Source organism: Malurus melanocephalus, unplaced genomic scaffold, assembly GCF_030028575.1.
Source record: "Malurus melanocephalus ecotype Western Australia unplaced genomic scaffold, MMel_1.1 scaffold_30, whole genome shotgun sequence".
Classification (NCBI taxonomy): domain Eukaryota; kingdom Metazoa; phylum Chordata; class Aves; order Passeriformes; family Maluridae; genus Malurus; species Malurus melanocephalus.
Genome location: NW_026623262.1, coordinates 2,667,535 through 2,690,577, shown reverse-complemented (window position 1 = coordinate 2,690,577; position 23,043 = coordinate 2,667,535). Strand labels below are relative to the sequence as shown.

At 37.9% G+C, this 23,043-nt stretch overlaps 1 protein-coding gene across 4 annotated transcripts in view; it reads left to right on the top strand.

The window, feature by feature from the left end:
* The first annotated feature begins 23 nt into the window (after positions 1 to 23).
* Positions 24 to 23,043, top strand: part of SESTD1 (SEC14 and spectrin domain containing 1) — a 49,443-nt gene continuing 26,423 nt past the window's right edge. For 2 of the 4 annotated variants that reach the window (XM_057363736.1, XM_057363733.1), the window contains exons 1-7: positions 24 to 230; positions 3,294 to 3,356; positions 4,070 to 4,172; positions 12,097 to 12,176; positions 16,284 to 16,392; positions 18,149 to 18,239; positions 20,247 to 20,360. In XM_057363736.1, the coding sequence (XP_057219719.1) occupies positions 12,122 to 12,176; positions 16,284 to 16,392; positions 18,149 to 18,239; positions 20,247 to 20,360 (369 nt within the window). In that variant the 5' untranslated portion in view covers positions 24 to 230; positions 3,294 to 3,356; positions 4,070 to 4,172; positions 12,097 to 12,121. Of the gene's footprint in view, positions 231 to 476; positions 549 to 3,293; positions 3,357 to 4,069; positions 4,173 to 12,096; positions 12,177 to 16,283; positions 16,393 to 18,148; positions 18,240 to 20,246; positions 20,361 to 23,043 lie in introns of those variants that run through there. The other 2 variants (XM_057363734.1, XM_057363735.1) reach the window with 2 other exon arrangements.

Sequence of the window (23,043 nt, the reverse complement as noted above, 5' to 3'; positions counted from 1 at the left end):
CGCTGAGCGAGGGCAGCGGGGCGGGGACGGGCCCGCCGGCGCCCGGCGCTCGCCGTCTCCTTGCCGACGGAGGAGGGATCGGAGCCGCCCGCGTCCCCAGGGGCTGCCGGCGGGCGGGCGAGCGAGGCGGTGCGAAGCGGCCGAGGTTAGCCACCGCAGCCCGGCCGGAGCGGGTGGGGCCAGGCTCCGCGCCGCGTCCTCCCAGCGCGGGACCCGCAGCGCCGCATCGGGTGAGTACCGCGCTCCGAGCGGCTCTGCCCCGGCCCCAGCCCCAGCCCCGCGGAGGGTGGCGCAGGCCCTTGCGGCCTGGCCGCGCTTTGTTCCCGGGCGGCGTCAGCGCTGGCGCCGCGGGGCGCTCCGCTCCGCTCCGCTCCGCTCTGCCGTGCGGCGGCTCTCTCCCGGCCCTCCCGGGGCCAGCCCCGCTGCGAGCTCGTCCCTCGCTCCGCTCGCTGCTCCTCGCCCCGCTCCTGCCCCGCGCTGGGTGCCGCCGGCTGCTCGTGTGCCGGGGACCCGCGGGTCCGTGCGGCCCAGGGGAACCCGCGCAACAGGTTCGGGTATTGTTCGTGCCGCCGCTACAGACGTGGCCGCGGTGGCGGCTCGGGGGTTTCCCGGGGGGGCTCTCGAGTGGCCGCCGCCGGCGGAGCTTTTGCCTTTGTGCGGGCGCGAAGGGCGGCGGCCCCTCCTGGMGGGCCCCGCCGCCGGTGTCACGGCAGGCTCGGGAAGGAGGGACAGGGCTTCGGGCGACGGGAACGAGCCGGAGGGAGGCGGAGATSGCTCGGCTGCTGGTGGAGGTTTGCGCGGTGCGGGGCGCCGTCAGTCCGGCGGCGGGCTGGGGACGAGTCACGGCCGTGTCACTGCCGCGGCGTCGGGCGCTCCTGGCTTTCTGGAAGCGCTGCCTGGTCGGGAAGCTGATTCACTGCTGYAGCCGTGGTTGCTCAAAGCTGTGGTTACCCTTTCTTTGATTTTTCCCAAGTCTATTGTCCAGCAGTTTTGCCTTTTTCCCCATRATTGTGTCCCTTGCTACCCCCTAACAGAGCATTTTACCCAGGTAATTGTACGAAGGTGATGCTGTAAAGCACTGGTTTTAGTAAAGGATTTAAATGAGTGTATAGAAGCAAGAGTGGAGACAATTAGGGGAAAGTGGTTCTTTTTTTTTTTTTGACGTTTTGTAAGTTTTTCAATGAGCAAAATAGATGAGGCTTACGTGAATACGTGTTAATMGATGTCTGTTGCTCTCTCATCTTTCTGTATCCCAAAGGAAATATTGGTCGTCTCCATTTTTAGTATTGCAGTGTCTGCAGTGTCCTAACAATTGAATCTTGACTTTGTTCACGCATTAAAATTCAGTGTGATGAGGAAGTACTGTTTTTTTCCCCCCTTTTGTGATACTGCCTGCTAAGATTCAGTGTATAGTAAATAATGAATACTGTTACTGCATTACAGGATTACTGATGGTTATTGATTTCTGTGTTAAACATGGTTCTTTTTCTGAATGTGAGCATTTATAGTCCTAATGCCATTGTCTCTACCAAGCAGAAACTTAAGAGTGAAAAGGGGGAAGGTGGACTGCAGAATAAAAGTGAAGCTTGCTCAGAGAGGCCTGCTGCTTGGTGAGGTGCTGCTCATGCTTTGCTCTGTCAAGAGTAAAGCAACAAGGCAGAGCACTGGAACAGGCTGCCCAGGGAGATTGTGGAGCTTTGGTGATCCAAAGCTGGATCAGCACCAGCAAGTTACAGGAATGCACCCAAATGGGGTTCCATTAGAACCATCCAAATACGTGATCTCCCCAGGTCCCTTCCAWTCTTAACAATTCTGTGATTCTGTGAAAATCTCCCACCAAAACTAGGAGCAATTACAATGTGTTTTTTTAGGGGTGGATTTTAGGATTTTGCATAATTCTTTACGTTATGGATTTCTACTTGAAGAATCCTGTAAAATCATCTCAGCCGACTGTTTTTCCTGGAGTGGTATGCTAWTGGATGTTTGACGTTTAATTGATTGGTAACATCAGTTTTCCTAGAAATACAATTTAAGAGAAGGAAATAGATGTATTTTGTAATTTCTTCTAAGACTATTTAGTGCAAGAAAAGCTGGCTGTGTATTTCAATTTCTCAGTAAAGCTTATGTAAATGGRAAATTCACACAGTTTTGTTATTTTCTGTTAACAGAATAAAGGACTCAGGTTAAGTTCAGCTCACTTGCAGTTGGTTACTGCTTGAGAGTGGTAGTAGAAAGGGAAACTGGAGGAATTTCTGTAAGAACTTTAATACTATGCTACCTAACTGACAAAAGTCTTTAGGAATAGATTATAAAGATGAACACTGTTTTTCCCCAGTGACTGTGATTGGGTGGGGAAATGCAGAACAGCTTCAATAGGCAGCTTCTGATAAAGGAGGCAGAGCCTACCCTGGAAATGATGTTGCAGGATATCAAGTGTGTCTCTACTGAAGCTGTCTTGAGCACTTGCTATTTCCCAATCTATAGGTGTCCTCTTGCCTTCTCTCCCATTTTTTTTTTGATGTTGACTAGAAAGCTTCCATTAATAGAAATTGTGTTTTTAATTTAAAAATTACTGTGAGTTAGATTACGGTAGTGACTGACCTATCAGAGTTACTGTGAAACTGGTGAAGTGTGTTTGTCATCTTGACTTTGCCTTTTACACAGTATACACTAATTTGAACTTTTTGGGGTTTGTTGTTGGGTTTCATTTCATGGGTGTAATTTGATCAAGTTACAAGGTTTCATGCAAGTCTTAAGACTTTTGCTGAGGTTTAATGTTTGATACTTMTATCTTAATTCTGTATCTTCTAATACAAATAGGGACTGTTTCTATTCTTTTATTCAATTTATAATTTGCCTTTTAAAATTTTATATTAGTGAGAAACTTTGTACAAATGCCTTCTTCCTCTTCACAAAAAACCTACTAATACTGTTGTATTTTTAATTTAGCCTAAAACTCTCTGTCGGTTACCTCTGATTGAAAGCATACTACGGGGATTCTGGTTCTTGTTACTTTCCCGCTGCTTCCGGTGCTGCCTCAGGAGCATTGTCTGATAACTATAAACAATGTTGATGTCTACCATATGTTTTGGTGGAAAATACGGGATTCCTGCTGTCCCACTAAACTCAAACGCCTAGCTTACTAGTATTTGTGAATATACAATGGAAATGTTGACTCTCCTATCATGTAGCTCTGTAAAAAACGCTTGTTTTCAGCCTCCAAGGAAATAAAGCTTTAGCTTGAGTAGCAAAATTAAAAATATGGTCAAATAGTTTTTCATTTAAATTTGCAGAATCCGGGATCTGGAGCTCAGACTTGTAACCCTAGCAGACAGTGTTGCATTCCAGTACCAATGGTAAGTAAGATACGTCTCTACCAAAATAAATCTTTATAATTATCATGCATTGTATTTGGTTCTTGTGAATCTTTGACACTGATGAATTTACTACCTTGATGAATATACTGCCTTGAACAATAGTTGGTTTGCAGTTGGTTTTAAGTAAAGTTGGTAAATAAGTAAAAACTTACTTAGACTTCAACTCACACCTTCTTTAACTCACCTGCTTTACTTTGTTTTCATTTGGTGGCTTTTAATAAAATCTTTAAAAGTCATTGTAACATAAGCAAAGCTGATATTAAAGTTACATTACATTGTTATGCCATACAGCCTGTAGTGCCGCTTGTGTCACTGTGTCTCCTGTAGTGGCAGTGTCTCACAAGAAGAGGAGTGTCTGTGAATGTACTGGAGGATGTTTAAGCATAACACAGGAGATAAGTGAATTATAATTTTAAGAGGGTTCTGTGGTAATGGGTAAGAAGGAGAGAAGTTTTCATAGCATCGAGGYAATTGTTGCTGCTCTGATGGCGTTGATAAGCTTGTGCTGGAAGATAAATGAGAGACTTGAGAACCTTAATTGAGCAAGTAAAAAAATGTGTTGGCAAAGCTTTTTGCTCTTCAGATTAAATAAGAGTGAGAGATTTTTGAAATGAGGATAACCTTACAGCATATGTTAACTCAACAAGGAAGCAAGTGAAAATCAATCTGGAGTGTTGTTTTCCTGTTTCTAGGTGAGAAGATGAGCTGCTGCATTTTGGACAAGCTGAAGTTTGGAATGCTGGGACATAAAGGACCCATTAAGAAGGAAATTACAATAGTTAAGAGGAGATGAAGGTATGACTTAGGGCTTTGCAGAAACAATGATTCAAGGGAGATAGATGTAGTAGGCACATGAGAATTAAGGGCCAAGATAAATTCCTATGTTGTTGGCAGATTTGTATTTGAGATGTTTTCTTAGTGAGGTGTCATAAAGGATAAGTTTTGACCAGACCAAGTAAGGCCAAAAAAAGTATTTAAAGAATAAGATAAATTGATTTAATGTTAGCTTGATGTTTTGGTGACTAAATGATATCTGTGGCTGAGCTTGAGAAAGTAAATGCCCATTCTTGAGGGAAAGGTTCAGGATGGACATGTAATGCATAGATGAAAGTTGCCAAGGCTTATCTACATTTTGGTGTTGGCAGTAGTGATGTTTTCTCTTTAATCAGTATACCCTCAATGCAGGTTGTCTGTTTTCTCTCCACTGATAGTCTGTTTGCTAATGCTTTCATTTTGCATTCTCACGTGACCCTAGAAAATAGTATAGTAGGAAAATGTACGAGTGTTGCATCTCTGCAGGATGTTCCTGGGAGYAGCTTAGAGAGCTTGATTTTGTGTTCTCTGAAGCAAGTGACTATTTATTAATTTATTTATTCATTTATTGGTAGTGGAAGGCTACATGTTTTATTTTGAGGGCATAGGAGAGAGGGAGAGATGCTATGATTACTCCAGGTGGTTTCTGTGGCTGATTTAATTTGTGATTTGCAGTTGAAATGTTCAGAATTTTTAGTCTGAGTACAAAAACTGAAGACATCCATGAAAGTTAAGGAAAGATTTATTTCTTCTGCACCCGCTAATTCAAGGACAGTTTAGATAATTATTTTTACTTTGTAGAGAATTGAATTAATGGATTTCTGAAATATATGAACAAAGTATTTATTTATCAGATATAGTATATTTCCATCTCTTGTACATACATGTTTGGTTAAGATTAGCAAAATTTTCAAGCTACTTATTGTTGAAAGGATTTTTTTATTACCCTCATCATGGCTACCTTGCATATTGTGTGGTGATGATGGGGAAACACATAACTTTTTTTTTTTTTTTTTGATGCAGAGGAAATTGTTGAGGGTGTTTCAAGGCCCACACAAAATCTTACTCTTGAGYTGGTATCTTTTTGGTCAGGTATCAAACCTAGAATTTTTGGAGTTTGTGAATAGTCTTTTTATTAGCCCCCTCTTCATTGTCTTCTTGTTTTGGTCAGTTTTCTCCATGCCAAAAGGATGACTGTTTTTGTGTCTACTGCACTTTTGCCTACACACTGTACCTGACTACCCTTTCAAACAGTATCTCCCTTTTATACTCCTGCTACTCAAGATAGCTTTTGGTGTAGGGTGACATTTCTTTTTGCTTTCACTCAGTTGAGTGTCTCCATGCTGAGTTGGGAAGTGATTCCTGAGGCCCTGAACTACATGCTGCTTGTAATAATTGCCAAATATATGTATTGTTATGAAGTGGTAGATTATTTTCTTGTTTAAGTGTTGTAAAAAGAAGTTCTAATCTTGCACCCCAGAAGAAAATGTTCTTCATTTCTGGACTGCCAACAGTTGCACCATCAGCCATTTATCTTTTGTCTTGGCTACTAATGGTCTGGATTGTCCAGTCTTACTCCTCCCACTGTCCTAGTTCATTTTAGAAAGTATTGAAGGCATAGGAGCTTTCTGACCTTTCATCACAAACTGGTTTTGGACAATTCCTTAAAGAATGGTGATAAGGTGTTCATTTTTCCAAGCACTTAGGGCTTGTCTGTTGGTTTTAGTTTTGGATTTTTTTGTTGGATTTTTTTTGTTTTTTAAGAGAGAGCTAGGAGAGGAGTATTTAATTTTATTTTAATATTTGTTGGTTATTTTCCTACCCCCTAACCTGTGATTTCTGTGGGAGAATTTACAATCCTAGTGATTCTATTTCCATGTGACCTCTGACTAAGGAAAATTTTAAGACAAAAATGAGAATTTTCTTTTWGTGAGTTTTATGGAAGTGTCATGAGAAGGAGAAAATTTCTCATGTATGCTTTGAACATAGCACTTCAATTGACCTATTGCTATGTAGAAAGGTGGAAGAAGCAGCCTCTCAATACATAGTTTTATGTATTCTGTAGTCGCTTGATAGTGTTAAGTGAGCTGAGACTGTGCCAGATGACTGCAACTTCTGCTGTTTTGACTGCCTGTTGCAAGGGAAGGAGAGGATGAGGTGAATGGGTCTTGTGTTGCTGGTGGTAACATCCTGCAGGGGCAAGTTGTGAGGCTCTGCAGGAAGGTAAATGGTGTCTCTCACGGTAAAAATCCAAGAGGTGCTGTTTTTGGGAGCGTGCTCATTGCTGCACAGTATCCTGTGGCTGACCTTGTTGCATGCAGAGACTGAGGGGTTGGCATTGTGTTTCGCAGCTGTGCATGCAGGTGGGATTGTGCATCCCTAGTTACTGTTGTTTCTGTGCTTGGTACTCTTCCTTCTTTTGTTCCCTTTGTCACCTGCTTGAAGTCTGAGGAAGAGCTCTGCYCTCTGTGCAATGAGTAGTTGACTGTGATCAAAGTTAGAACTCAGGCACACAATGTGTTTTTCTTAGGTGGCATAACCTCTTACTCACCCGTTCTCCCTTTGCTGGTTTGCTTTCATTATATTGTTCATCACTTCCTTTTGTTGCACAGCTTTTTATTTGACTTCTTAGAGAATGCTGAGGGATTGAAAAAGGGTGGGAAATGAATATGGAAGATGGGTTAGAGGAAGTAGTTAACAGACAGTTCTTCCAAATCTTATTAGCTTTAGTTAGAAGACAAATTAAGATTTGARCCTTCAGGTGAAAATGGAATTTCAGTTTTTCCAAGCTTAAATTTTTTGTGGCTGTGACAATGTGTTTTTGGATGATGGCCTACTACACTGTTAACCTCAGTTTTTATCCAAATCAGAGCACATTTTCTGTTTGTCCATTGAACTACCATGGCACGTTGCTGAGTTAGGTACTAACAGTGMATGTGTAATGGAAATGACATTGTATGGTTGCATCTGCTTTAAAATTAAAGTAGCTCCCATCCTCATGAAATGACTCATTTTTTGTATTGAGTGTTGTATTTTGTATTGTGTTTTGTATTTTCTGACTTCTGTAGTGTGAATTAGCAGGTTACAGAAGATCAGGAATATTTTTGTTGTCTACAACTTCAGACACAGTATAAAACTTTCGTGGGTTTTTTTCTGGATAGTTTTTACAGATAGTAAAAAAATTAAAAATACAAAAGTGGTTGAAAAAGCAAAAAATTTGATTTGATCTTCCATAAATATCTGGAGTTACCTTTTCTCCTGAGGTCTCTAATGTTAWATATTTAGTAGTGCTGTTCATAACAGCTTGAAGAGTAAAAGCCAAACATTATATTTGCATACTTTACCTGATCTTCATCTGTCAGATTTTATTGTTAATTTGAAACTGTCCAGCTGAGTAGCCAAGTTCCAGGGGCTTCTTAATTGAAGACAGCACTTACAAATATTTGCAGCCTTTCTCTATTTTTTGGGGCAGGCTTGTGCTTTCCAAATTGCCYTGGAGCCACCTTCATTTGTGTTCTCTCTTTGTGCTCTTTGCTGTGGGRGAGATGACATCCTTTAATGTAGCTTTAAAGGCACGTGAAATAATAAYGTACATAGATAATTGTGATATTAAGCTTTCTTCCTGTCTTTTACACATGGATTTTGTTTCTGTATGGAACAGATGAACTTGTTTTAAGCTGATTCAGGGAAAAGGAGGGATAATGCTTGATGGGTTGAAGTTTGGATCTGTAAAAGCCTGCATGCTGGCTTCAGAAAATGTAKATGTTAATTTTGAAGGTCTGTAATTCAAAATTTGATCTAAAAGAAGCAATGTTTTCATTCTATATGATTCAAGGCTTTTTTCTTTAGTACTGCAGAATGTTTATTGTTATTTGCACTATTGTTTCTGCCTGGAYTTGCAAGCTGCTACAGTTTGAATGTAGCTGCCCATCTGCTCCTTGGTTATTTATAGGCAGATTTGTGGAGCTCCTTCTAATCTCTCAAGTCTTCAAAAACATGAATGAATTAAACATTACAATACTCTTGTAAAAAGAGAATTAGATGGAGGAACTGAATGGAGACTARAAAGGATAAATGACTTGCTGAAAGCCATATGTATATTTCATAGCAGAACAGGGAATAGAAACCAGATTTTTTTTTTGTACTTTTAGTCCTGTGCTTAACAGACGAGCTACATGCTCTTGTATGATACATGCTAAAGGAATGAAGAAAATACTCATTCTTTGAAACTTTCACCAGATGCTCATGTGCAGACTAACCCGTTTCAAGACCGAGCACCATGTACTGAAGCTATTACAGGTTTCAGGTTTAATGAATATGAATGAACATATTAATAWTAATTCTCATTAAGCCTGAATTTGTTTGGATTGTTAATGTTTTTGGCCAGGGGTTTCCACTGGGTTTCCTRGAAAGGAAACACCTGTTACTTGCAGGACAGCTTGTTTCTGACATCTTACTTCCAGTTGTCTATTCAATTTGCCCATCTTCCCCCTGTCTTTAATAGACTTTTACAATGGTTTTAAACAATGTCTGAACATTGATTTTTTTTTTTAATTTGATGACACTGAAGATGGGTAGCACAAAATGCAGGTGATATTTTCCATTCATCAGAAATTTTGCACTTTGTTTAATTGCACATAGTACTTACCGTGTGTGAGATTTTTAATTTTTGTCTGGTTGTTTTGTTTGGTTTTCTTGTTTGTTTTTTTGGTTGGCTTTTTTTTTTGTGTTTGTTTGTTTGGGGGGTTCTTTTTGTTTGCTTTTTTGTTTTGGAAGAACTTCTGAAATTTTAGATGTGTGGAGTAAAACAGTGTAATTCACAGTTTTTCCAGAATCTAGAAATGATAGAGGATGCAGCCTGCCAAGTTGTGATTTGATTTCACATTGGAGTGTAACCTGAAATATTGTTTGCATTTTTACCTGTTCTATATTTTTTTTGAACTATTTGTTTACTATTTTTCCAATTTCTCATCCTCTCCTTAATGTACACATATTTCATCTGAGTTTATATGTAAGAGAATTTTCTCCACAAATAGTATTAATTTCTGCTTGTTCAGGAGATTGGAAGAGTTTTCTATTCCACTGGAATGCCTTTCAAATATTTGGTTTTAAATACAAATATTATGTGAATTTAGTGTTGCCACCTTCCTGTGGAAGTCTTCAAGAGTGAATGCATTTGGAGACTGACATTGCTATATTGATTTAATAWCCTGAAAGCCTGTGTCATTCTGAACCAGTTCAGTGAGGTTTTTCAATGTGTATTGAATGTGTCCAGGCAACATGTTCAATAAAAGAATCACAMGTTTTACAGTTTGGTATATGATATTTTATGGTATTATGGCAAAGTAGATRGCAGGTGGGCATACAGCACTCTAGATTGCTTCTGAAATTCAACAAACAAATTTGACCTCTTTAATTTGTTTCATATCAGTAACATTTCGACATATTAATGTCTTTTGATTTGAAAGTGATAGAATGCAGCTTCCTGAAGCATTTGACTTTCCCCACATGAAATCTGTTCAGTGCTCTTGTTTTTCTTCTCTAGCTTGTCTGTATTTAATGAATCCAAATGGGTGTTTTGTTGATGGWTAGGTACTGAATCTGTTTCTTTTAGCTAAATAGTGGTACAATATGGAGCAACAAATCATTCCTTCCTCATGCTAAATTGAGAGCTTGATGGATTTTAAGAGCCTGTCATTTTGTCTTCCTCCAACAAATCGAAGGCTTTACATGTATTTTGTAGGTCTAAATACACTTGCATCTGCTTTTAAGCAGTGTACCTTTTCAAAACACCTTTAGTAGTTCCCATTGCAAAGTAGCCAGCTGTCTTGAAATTGTGTGTCACTTTCCAGCATTAAAAAAAGACATTTAGTTTAATTCATCCTGAGATTCTCTAGATGTCAAAAATGGAGAAGGTTGCTAAGCCTGTTTTTTTAAGCATGGAGGGTTTTTTTMTGGTATGTCCTGATAACCTGCTCCAGTGAGAGTTTTCTTCTACATGAAGCCTATCAAAGCTCTTGCAGAAGAGAGGTAATTGTAAACTTCAGGAGCTTCTGGAACAAAGGCTAGGTGTTTGGAATTATGAGCAGTTGTTTTCATTAGTCTGACTCACCTCCCTCCACTCTGAACAAAATGCTTCCTTTGGTTCCAGGAAATACTGAATAAAGGAACTATTTTGATCCATGGACAGTGCCACTGCTGTGGCAGAAAGCCAAACGATGCTTTCATATTAAATAAATAGGTCTTTTCAGAACAGCAGAGAAAACATGTTCCCTCGAGTCAGTAAGTTGTTGCAGACCTTTGTTCCTGTATGAAAGTACAAAGATAATGACGTGTGTGTAGTTTTGAACTTCATTCATTAAATAATAAAGAGGCATTTAATGTTTTTGAACTATAACTTGGGYAGGAGGGGGGAAAATCATTCAGGTATTCAGATTTCCACATCTTGAAAAAAGGAAAATAAAGAGAACTGTTGGAGTTAAATAGCTTACACAGAGTGGTTTGAGAGACAAAAATGACTGCCTGAATAATTCTCATATTTTGGGGTTTATGAAACAAATAACTACAGATTTTTGTCTCRAGCGTGCAGGAAGCTTTAACAGGATGCTTTTTTGAGTAATTGATCAAAGTGCAGGCTGTCATGGAACTCAGGTTCCTGAAAGAACTGAAAGTTATTTGTTTCCTTCTGTAATACKTCAAGTGTGAATTTTGATGTAATAAGCAAAAATTGCCCATAAATATGGAGATTTTGGGATAAGAGGTGGGAATTAACATTGTGATGCATTGCACATTGGAACAGGAAGAGACAGTAAAAAGCTGTTGAAATGTTTTTCCTTTYTAATAGTGATATGATGATTTTTTGTTTGCTTGTTACGAAGTTCATTGTTTTAATATGGAAARGAATAACTATTTTACTTCAGGCTATTTGGATTTCTCTGGGTTTGTTAGGGTTCTTTTTCCTAGATGATTTACTGTTTTTATTGAGTTAACTTTCCCCATGCCAGGAAAAAAGTTCTCTYTGTGTGCTTTCTGAAGTATCCAGATGGAGAATTCCAGATTAGAATCCAAAATCCTGTGCCTGGAATAAAAAAAAAAATGTTCTGTTTTTATTTTGACTGAAACTGGTACCTATCTTGAATTGCATATTTCCATACAGAATTAAGTTTTTTRATTATGTGGTTTGATTTTTGGAAGTATGACCTCAGAAAGTTACAAGCAGATGCCAGTTGCTACTTTGTGTAGGCTGGAGGGGGAGGTCGCAGTTCAGGCATGCTGTGGATTTGTCAGTGAAACTCAAAAGCTTCATCACGCTGAATTGCAGTTCACAGTGCAGTAAAAATTGCATGAGGGTAAGGAGGAGGCAAAGGAAGCAGAAGCATTTCCAGTTATAGGTTAGACATACTTATTCAGGCTGTTGGATGTTTTTCTTCAATTTAAGCCCTGCTAATGACAGGCTTATGGCAGTGTCCTGGCATAAATGYAGTATAATGTGTTTAGATAATTATTATATTCTTGGTAATACGAGACAAACTGTGCAAAAGTGCAGTCTTATTTGCACTTATTTTACATCTGAATGAGCAAACAGGTGACCTACCTATAAATTAATTATAGTTTAATAGGGTTGGGAAATGGGATTTTATATAAATTATGCTGTTGTCCCTGACTGAGATTCTGCTTTGGTTTTTGTGGTTGAACTGTTTGTTCCCCCCAATGAAGGGAAAGAAATCTTCAGTTAAATATTTGCATGGATAAATACGTAAGAAGATGGTTTTTCTCAAGTTTTTACAATGTTTTGGRTTTTTGTTACAGTGTTCTATGCTTCCTTCAGAAAAGTACAAAAGTATAACATTGTGAAACACTGTAATTGATTTCCCATGCTTGACAACTTCAACTTCTTGTGTTTTAGAGCTGTGAAAATTACATGAAGTAGAATGGAAGCGTCAGTAATATTACCCATTCTGAAGAAAAAACTGGCTTTTCTTTCAGGTATGATTTCAGTTTTCTTCAATTGGTTCCTCCCTGCATARTAACTTGGATGGGCTATTTAATTTRATTGTTTTTATTTGCTGGATGTATTTAACAAAGTATATTGTTGATTAGTGCCTTGCCATACTTCAGAAGAATCTCTGAAACTTTTTATCTAGTAGCCAATGTATTGGTTTTGGTGTTTAGGATTTGGTTTTACTGTAGTCTGTAGCTCAACACCCTAAGTTGTTAAGTTTCAGTCTATATGTAAGAGTCATAATTTAGTAGGCATCAAAAAAAAATCCTTGTTGGTTTGTTTTTTTGTTTTTTTTGGCTTAAGAAATAGAGAGTGAATATCTTGTGGATTTTCTGTAGAAAATTTTTCCTTCCTTTTCACCTTTTTTTCCAGCATAGAAAGATATGTATCTCAGTTTGAGACAATGTTTTCAGAGAAAAACATTACAGAATAAATGTTTTCTCTGAAGTGAAAAAAAAAATAGATAATTTTTTCCCACCAATATGAAGTAAATGTTCAGGCAAAAGTGAAGACAAAAAAAATAGTTTATTAACAAAACACAGTGCCCACAGGACACAGATAAAAAGGAACTGTTAGATATTTAACACTCAGGAGCACACGCTACACCCTCCCCCTACAAACCGCTCAACCACGTGGTGGTGCAGAGAAAAGATGGCGGCTCCCTTTCCCAGAAAAAGAAACAAAAAGAAAAAAGTCCAAGTCGCGCTTGGGCAACAGTGGCAAAACCTGGATAGTCCTTTTCCKCACTGTGGATGTAACAGAGGGCTCGGTGTGTTTTTCTGTCCCTGGCTTGGCTTCTTCCRGAGTCCGGGATGAGACGGAGCCACGCGGCTTCTGCCTTCCAACTGCCGAATTGCTCCAGAAGCAGAATCAAAGCAGCCGCAGAGGGGTCTGTCCAGGGAAAGCTGTTTGCCCAAGATAACACACCTGAGCTGGCTAAACAGCAACGATGGAACTCCACTGCACCCAGCGAGCAAGGACTCCCACAGTGCTGAGCCGACCTTCCAAAAGCGAACGAGCTGAGCTCCAAAAGCCAATGAGCTGAGCTCCAAAAGCCAACAGCTGCACGGCAGCCCCGGCTTTTAAACTGCCCACGCCACCCCTGCCCCTTCTTCCGGGCCGCATTTGAAGGCACAGACACCTTTTGGGCATACAAGCCGATGAATATAGGAATACAGGATTGGCACAAAATCAACCCAAGACAATGTGGAAGCAGAATTAGCCATCCATTGCAACAGTTTGGTTATTGTCAAGTACTTAATTCAGGGAAGGCTGTAATTATCACTATATCTTAAACTATATTAAAACTTATTGAATCTGACATTGAAGGTAAATTTTTCTTCTCCCTATGCCAGAAAAAAAATAAAGGGAATGCTTGAAATAGTGAATGACATTCTCCTGCCAATTTCACTGCTGCCATTGATAGGTCTGTTAGTTCTTGGTGTTTGTCTGATCTAGTGTAGGTAGGTGACTTACAGAACACTTGTCAGCTTGAAAAATTGMCTAGTGTTGACATAAATATTTTTCTGGTTCAGTTTGTGTTAGTTTATTTTTTTAACTAGTCTAGTTAAGCCTGCTTCAGTCAACTGAGAAGTGAAACCCGTTCTTTTTWGTTATTAGATTTTATTTTGCTTTGATTTTGCCCACTGTTTCCACCAATTTGAAATCCAACAATTCCTGTTTAAAAACAATCACACCGCTAAAGCTGAACCCACATTAAAGCCTGGGACAGTGGGGAGTTTCTTCCATAGTAACAGCAGATGTGTACTAAGTTGGTTATTCAGCATTATACTGCAAGGGCATATTCTCATTAACTAGAGTGCATTTTCAAATTGCTGTTAAAGCTTCCTGATCCATTCCGAAATACTGGAAAGTAATTTATTGAGTGACATTTTAAATGCTAGGAACCTTTTTGGACCTCTGTATTTCTAAGAAGGTTTGATCTTTTTGGAATTGATTGGTATTAATGGGTGCTTTAATTTAATGAATGATAAAGCTTGATGCAGCAGGATTTTTTTGTGTTCTTCAGTGTAAGTAAAAGAACTTGATAGACACAAGTCAGTTCATCATGTCTCTTTACATTGATATTACTTCATATAGTTTAATAAATAAAAATATATTAATGATTAAAAACACATACACAGAAAAATAATGTTTTAGGGAAATGTTCTGCAGTGTTTATAGGCTGAGGTCTCTTGTCATTTTTGAGTTAAATTGGTACAAATAGTGTTGATCTTGGGTTTTTCAGGAAGCAAAACAATGTTTCTAATSGAAATCCCTGGCTGTGTAGCTTTCATGTTGATAGGTCATTACACATGGCACGGAAGAAAAGGCAAGGTCATAAGTCAAAAAAAAAGCCTCAAACAACCACTTTGGTCCAAAATGAACTAAAAAATTTTTTTTTTCTTTTTCCTTTTGTGATGCTCTCAGTTGCTTTCCTTAGTAGTGTTTACAAGCTGGGGGAAAAACCTGTCAGTTGTTACACGAAATGACTTGCCATGAAATAATAATTTAATAATTATTGTGGTCTTTTTGTGAAATGTCAAGAGATTGTTTCTGGTATTTGGGTTGTGTTTTGTTTAGTCAGTTCAGCAAATGCTGTTTAAATTCCAACCTTTTTTTTTTCTCCCCTTTTTCTCTGCTTCCTCACTCCAATTTTCAGGCTTTTTGCCATTTAGAAACAGAAGGGTGGACAGTCTGTAAATAACTGTTGCTTTAGATTGTTTCTGCAGGAAGCATCTGTCCATTTGTCCTTTCTCATATAGCACCACTCTTCATTCTTCAGTYTTAGAAATACAGTTATTAAAAAACATGTTGCTATTTTTCAGCAACAATTCTCTCCCATAAAAGAGGAAGGGAGGGGAGCACAACTACTGCAGTGGACCACTGAAAGCAGTAGGTCCTTTTTGAAAATGTGGAAAATATCTRTGTATCAGTGGATCTTTAAATTCCAAATTTCCAAAGCTGTGCAAACTCTTTAAACAAAGAAAGAAAATCCTGTTGCAATTTAGATTCCAGCATATGCCATGTAAACAGTGTTTGTTCATTATCTTGCCTGYGCCTCATGTATGGGGAGAATTCTTATCAAATTATGTCAACATATGTGTGTGAGTCTGCAAGCTATTATGCTCATGCACTTTTCTTATTTCTGCACAGCTGTTACTATTCTGTAAAAAGTTGTTCTTACTGATTAGATGGAACTTCAGTTCTGAAGATCTTTATGAAGCAAAAGCATGATTTAATGGCTTTAGCTAYGTGAATTAACACAATTTGAGAATAAAGTTGTTCTTTCTCAGGTTACATAAATTTACTTTGCTGCATTTTCACCCAAAATTATAGCTGTCTTTGTACAGTTTTTCAAAAATATGGAGAAGATTTTTTAGTAATCGACTCCACATGGGCTTAGGTGTGTTGTAGTTGTGGGTTTTTTCCTTAATAAAATAGATAATGTATTAAATTTTATTGTTTCTAATATAGTTAGTATGACTTTTATACAGAAAGGTTTGAAAATGTATATGAAGATTAAGACACGTGGTTGGAAATATTTATCTTAATCATGCAGCAACTGTTTATCAGTTTGTAGGTGGTCTGGAAATTGTTCAGTGTTTGAATGAACTGCCAATTGGAGTACATGCCATGGGCAGCCTGTGTGGTACAGGACCCTCCTTTAGTAGTCGGTGTTTTAGGAGCTCCAGTTGGAGCTTCTGGGTCCATGCTCAGCTTGGGGGCTGACTGGGTTGCTTGTAGGCTGCAATTGTAGAAGGTCTAGGAGATGCCTTTTAGTAATATAATCTGGAAATGCAGAAATGAGGMTTCTGAAGCACTGGATTGGAGTTGTTTATATTGAAAGTATTAGACAAAAATTGTGACAGCTGTGGATGTGGGCTRTGTTCTGATGCCTTGGTGATGTTTTCAATATCCATGCAGTGAATGAACCTTCACAACTGAGAGGTGGACGGTCAGCTGAGATTTTTGCAGCAAATTTAAAGATTGCTTTTATGATGAAGTTTGAGACCACTTAACTGCAAAGTATTTCTTCTGCTTAAACGTCATCACATTAACTTTGTAATTACTTTTTCTTTCTGAAACAGGCGGGAAGGACAGAAGAAGTGGCCTCATTCTGACAATTCCATTATGCCTTGAACAGACGAGTATGGATGAGCTGAGTGTCACAYTAGACTATCTCCTAAGTATACCAAGGTGATTTGGAAGGCATTCTGTTCAGAGCTGGTTGCTTTTTTCCCAATTGTAGAAGGGATCTTTCTATTGTTTTTAATTTTATTTGCTCATCTATACCAAATTAATTTTACATAAATGTTTGTTTAGAGTGTGATGCTGGCTGAATTAGAAACACTCATCCCAGTAATCTAAGGGATGTATTTTAAGGCTTCTCTATGTCCTTTTCTTGTTGAATATGGCCTTTTTTTTTTCCTTTAAATCTTGTGTATATCTTTAGACGATTTATTCCTAGTACTATTATGCCCTTCTTTAATGGAATTTAAAATTGTCAGATTCTGAAGAGGTCTGGTCAGAACTGAAGAAGAATAAAAGTGGCAAAGTTATGCTGTTGTCTGTTCATACTGAAGTTTGCTTCCTTTTTTGTATTCTCTCTATTGTGGCGCAAATCACCAAGCTTTTTATTTTTTACTTGCATACAAGCATTTGCAATGGTGGAAATTTTTAGAAGTGGTAGGTCACTTCTGAATTTGATTGGTTGTGTGTTTTGTTGGGTTTTGRGGTTTCTAATAGGTTTAGTAGTAGAGGAGCAGATGCTGATACTGCTAGATCCCGGTGAGCCTAAGGATCTCTCAAGATGCTGTAGTAACACTCTTCACCTTGTTCTTAGAAGTGGTAGTAATGTGTCTTCTGAGTTGATTTTGATCAGACATTGCACTCATGAAGCCTTAATGTTCAAAATGCTTCCAGAAAAATCATGTTTGTGATCTTAGATGTTCCTTAAAACCAAAAGCATTCATGGACTGGCAGCCAACTTTGTAATTATTTTTTCCTAAATAGACCAGCAAAGTATCTCTTTTCCCTGGTTTGTTTTCTTTCTTTTTCCAAATCCGAGATGAATTTGTCTTCCACCCATACCTGATGAAGCTCAGCTTAAACATGAAATAAAAAGCAGTTAATTTCTTGCTTTGAAACATAATGCTTACTGTTACTTGCTTTGTTTTTTGTAAGCTAAGGAGATCACAGAAATGACTTTGTTTGGTTTTTGCAGACTTAGGAAAGATTACATAATGCTTTCCTACCTCATGTAAATGTTATAGATATTATTTACTTATAACTTTGCCAACACCAAAATTTCAACCTGGTACGTGATATCTAGTGTGGTAACTAATGTTGAAAGATCTCTTATGGATGCTCCTGTGGCTGGTCATGAGAAGGTAAAACTTGCCAGCTCTTGGTGATATCCAGAGGTTGCTGCCACCACTGAACATTGTCCAGCTGTTCTTGTGAGCCCCTTGATAGCAGCTTCAGTTTGGAATGAGCTGGAGATATCTGTGGAAATGCACAGAGTTTGAGCAGAAGTTCCTTTGAAGTTTGGGCTTTGCACCTAATTGTTCTCAGCAGGTTTTTGTGAGGTTTTTTTGGGGGTGTATTTTTTATTTGGGTTTGGGGTATTTGGTTTGGAGGTTTTTTGTTGTTTTTTTGGGGGAAGGGGGTGTTTTTTGTMGTATACACAGACTCAAACGTTATTAGAAGAAAAAGAGGTGATTATTAGATATTCCAAACTACAATTTGGAATTGTAATAATATGTTGGAGCATTAAAATTGGAAGTTGTTTTATAAATGAGTAAATTTAAGGTTTATAAGACAGTGTTTCTATAAAGGAAAAAGTTATGTAGTTGTATTTTACAGGAGGATTGAAATCCAAGGTTTTTGTGATATGGCACTTGTTAGAGTAAATGTTATGCTTTTCTAAAATGTTATGTTTTTCTTCTTTTAGTGAGAAGTGTAAAGCTCGAGGATTCACTGTGATAGTGGATGGCAGAAAATCTCAGTGGAATGTGGTGAAGACAGTTGTGTTAATGCTACAGGTAAATAAATATTCATACATTCATAGTTGACTGATCAATTTTATGGATGTGAACCCAATTGCTGTGCTGTTGTAGAAGCAGTAGTTTCCTTTTTGAGATACAGCTAACTTGTGATCTTCTAAAATAAAATGCGGTTCTCTGACTTAGAGTTCTGTGCAGGAAGGAAGTCTGCAAAGCAGATGACACAGCTCACTCCAGTGAGAGACAATTTTTTTATATGCTGATAACACACAGTTGTACACCTTTTTCTACAATGTACTTTTAGCTAAAAGAAAAAAAGCCACAGAAATATGCTCCTGGCATCACCAACTATGAGCAATACCAATGTGTGCAGGGCTGCAGCTCACACAGATATTACAGCTGAGCAGGTTTTGATGCAATATATAGTGTGCCACCTGGTTTCCTTTGCAGTAGGATATAGTCCACTTTACTGTGGACAATAGTTCCAATCACAAATTATGTTCTGAATACTATAAAAAGTAGGAGAAGAAGAAAAGTRACAATTTCCAATAAAAAAAAAATCTAAAAAAACAAATTTTTTTAGCTCTTCAGGACTGTGGGCCTACTGTAGAGTCTTATTTCTTCTGAACATTTTAGATTATCTTCTGTTCTCAGTGGTCAAAGAAAATGCGAGGTACAGCATTTCCAATGCATCACAACACTTGGACTTTTGTACTGCACAGATGATTTCTCTTTATCAGAGCCATTTTCCTCTCTGACTTAGGTGAATCCTCAGAAACTGTGTCAAATACAAATAATTTTTTTTTTGTCCTGCTGGGTTATTGTTGTCTGGGTTTTGAAGTCTGTTTCAAGGTGTCTTTCACCTGTTCTTGACAAAGACAGTTCTCCTATTAATAGAGTTCCAGTATTTGAATCCCTTGTGTTCAGATTATGATCTTGATGGGGTTTTCCTTCAGCCACAGTGTGGTTGTGAGGTTCAGTGGGGACTGCAGCTATGGGGAAGGTCACCTGTTTGCCCACACTCATTTCCCTGGCAGCACTGGCACTCATCCTGCCTGTGCAAAGCTTGCAGAAACATCAGTTACGCATCTGATCTGAGCTTGAGAAGAAAGCAATAAAGAAGATTTTCCTCTGTGAATTGATCTCTTGTGCAGATTATATGAGATTTCTGTCTGCTTCATTGTATGTAGTTCTCAAAAACACCTCTGTGTTCAAGATATTGTCTACTTGTAAATAGTTTTGCATAGTCATTAAAATGTGTAAGAATTAATTGTTTTTTTTATTGCTGATTTCTTTTAAATTGATTTTTTATAAATGAAATGAGTATTTAAAGACAATCCCATGGATTGTGGCGCCTTTATATCACTACTCTGATTGTTTAACTTTTATTTATTGCTATAGCTGATGAGTTTAGAGTAATCAAGGGTCTTTGTTACTTGATCTACATTCAGTGTGACAGCGTAAAATCAGCTTGACAGATTAAATTACTGATTTAGGCTGAGAAATGTTTTCTTGGTAATATTTGCTGAATTAATATGTTGAAATGTCAGTATTCAACTTTCATTTTAGTCTAAATAATATGTACTAAACAAGTATAGGATATTATCTTGACATGTGATCTGATAAAGATAAGATTTTTTTCCAACTTTCTAATTGCTGTTTCCTCCTATATAGAAGGTAACATTACTGGAAAGGTTTGCTTTTAATATTTCTTTTTCTTTTTAATGAAATACCATAAATAAAGCCTAGCCAAAAATTGTTTTTCTATACTAACATAGCATAGACTAATGGTTCATCCTTAGGACTRATAGTAAAGAGGTTATATTTTCTTTTCAGTTCTGACACAATTTTGCAATAAAATCTAGTGCAATCTGTTACAAATCAGGATGGAGCCAGTATGGGATGTAGATGAAGTAGACCTACTTCATTTTCTGTCTGCAATTTTTAAGTTCTTGTGGAGATGATGAAATCTAAGTGGAATTCAGTTCTGTGATAAATGAAGGTKTAATCTTGAATGTTTTACTTACTGTTTCATTTGTTTTACAGAATGTTGTTCCAGCTGAGGTGTCACTTGTTTGCGTAGTAAAGCCAGATGAGTTCTGGGATAAGAAGGTTACACATTTCTGCTTTTGGAAAGAGAAAGATAGACTTGGCTTTGAGGTATGTTGAGCTTTTGTTTACTTCAGTCAAAAATACTGTTTCTGAAATATTTGATTAATTGAATGACAGCTAAAGTCTTTTAAATAGTTCTGTTCCAGATGCTTTGTGGATAACCTTAACAAACCATTGTGGTTTATTAACTTTTTCCATTTTTAATGAGACCTCCTTCATTTAATATTCTTAACTTAGAACGTATGGCATTTAATTCTTTGCTTAGCAAGAAATTAAAGCTATTTGGTACATATTGTGGGTGTTTTGAAGCAACTGTTATGCAGGGTTTAGTCTGAAATTTTGCATGACTTCTCCAATAGACTGTAGAGATATGTATGCTATGCAGTGTCACTGTATTGGCTGTAATAACCATTCTGACAAACACCTTATTGCTATTGCCTGCATCTTCTCTCAGTTTTTRAGTTCTTTGACATTAGCAACAGGTTACAGATCCCTTGCCAAATACAAGCTAACACTATTCTGAGTTCTGAGGCAGAGTGTGTACAAGAGACTGCATGTTAGTATTGGCARTTCCATTGTTATATCTGTCTGGGACGTTAATGGAATCCTAAATTTTCCCTGTTTTTTTAGAAAATTTTATCATCAAACTTTCCACTCATTTTTAAGCTRATCTTGTTTGTACTACAACAGGCATGTAGCATGCAGCCCTGTCATGGTGTCTAATCAAAAACATGAGTGTGGTGGTGCCCACTTCTATAAACTAGCCTATTGTTTGGAACCATATCCAAGATGAGAATTTAAAAAGTSTCTGAACTAACCATCTGTGCTCAAAAATATGGTTTAACAGCTGCTGTTTAGAAAGTAACTTAAGTTTGCAATATTTGGTTTCAACACGGATCTTTCACAACATAAGGTAAATGTCAGAGTCCATAGAGGAGCAGCAATAAAGGCAAAGCCCCTCTTTACAAGTCCCTACTGTGTAATTCAGTCTCTCTTTTCCCTTCCACACACCTGTAAATAAAGTGCTTGGATAAGTTCAGGAAGTCTTTGAARTTGTGATATAAAAGTTGTTAGTGTATATATGATGGTATCTCTAGTTAGTCCTTCTAAGAAGTTAGTCCTTCTAGAAGATTCTTCTTGGGTTTTTATTTAACATGACTCAGCTAGAATGTATTTTAAGACAAATAAGCAGAAAGCATACAGAAAATATAGCAACAAAGCAGGGATAATTTTACATGKCTATGATAATAAAAAGTTTTTTGTTTCACTTTAAGGTTTAGCAAACTGTCATTAAATTATAATCCTTTAATTTAGTAATCTTATTAATTTTGTGAACCATGTTCTGTGCTAATAACCGTGCTGGCATTGTTGGCATAGACCATTGGAATTATGTAACTAAACCTTTTGGTTTCTGTTACTTGGTTGCAGTCAGGAAAACTGTTTCAGTAAAAATGACCCACCTTCTCTGGGCTCYGAATAATATTTGTGTTAGAGACAGGAGTATGTCTTTCCTCTATTCCAGATACGAGTGCAGGGCACTGATAAGGTTATGGAAGGCTCTAACTCATGCACAAATCTTCAGCTGCATAATTTTGTATTACTGGCAGTAAAAACAAGCAACACCCAACTTGTGTTTTGGATCATAGGTTAGATTCATGTAACTATTAGGAAAATCCAGGATTAGATTTGCACCAGTAAACTAAAAATTTAAGTGAAGATATGCAATCTTTTTATTCACTGGGGCGTAATTTCATTTTATTTGAAGTAAATGCTGTATAACTGTGATTTCTAATGGGGCATTAAATCTACCTCCTGTTTCCTGCTACCTGATCTGTTCTTAATACATTTCTTAATATTATCGTATGAAGCCATTAATCACAGTGTCTTCCTTTGTGCTCAAAGGCAGAGATCCTCTGCCACAGGGTGAGATGTGGTGATGATGAGTTGCAAAGCACAAAAGTAAATGTGGCAACTGAGATCAAACAGYACTGGGTGGATAAGTACAATGAGGTGGGCTGATTCAGCTGAGTAAAACTTCCTATCTTTATTTCTGGTTAGTATTAGTGTTGGTTTTGGACCTGCCTCAGAACAATTCCCATTTGTCCTCCAGCAGAACTTCCCTCTGTAACTTTATTCCTCCCTTATTAGCAACCAGTTCATGTGTTAATTGAAGCAGTTTTATCTGGCCCTGTGCTATGCTTCAAAAGAGGAGAGTTGTCTTAATTGTTACAAAGCTGTCTTTCAGTTGAAATGTTGCATACATTATACTGTTATACTTAATATTGTTAATGTTTTAAAAGATTGAAGAACAGGATTTGAATATAAAAATTTCTGTGTTTTAGAGAGTTTGAAGGTGCTGCTTTTTGCTTTTTTTTTACTATACTCTATATAGTGATGTGTAAGCACTCTTTTAGTAGATGTAGTGTGTAGTATTTGAGCGTGARCTTTTCATATGAGTACAACGAGCATAACTGGAAGAAAAAAATGAACCATAAAAATAGAAGAATTTGTACACAATGCAAAATTGCCTATTTGGCAATAATAACCCCAATGTGGTGGGGTTATTTCGCACATGCCATTCATTTATAGAACTTAGAGGGAAAATAATATCTGAGTCTGATTTAGGTATTAGTTTAGCACTTTGAAAATCAATTTGTTGGGATCAGGAAAGAAGAGAGGAGGTCCTTGCTGTCCTTAACCTTGTGGAAATCAGGAGCAAAATTGTAAAACT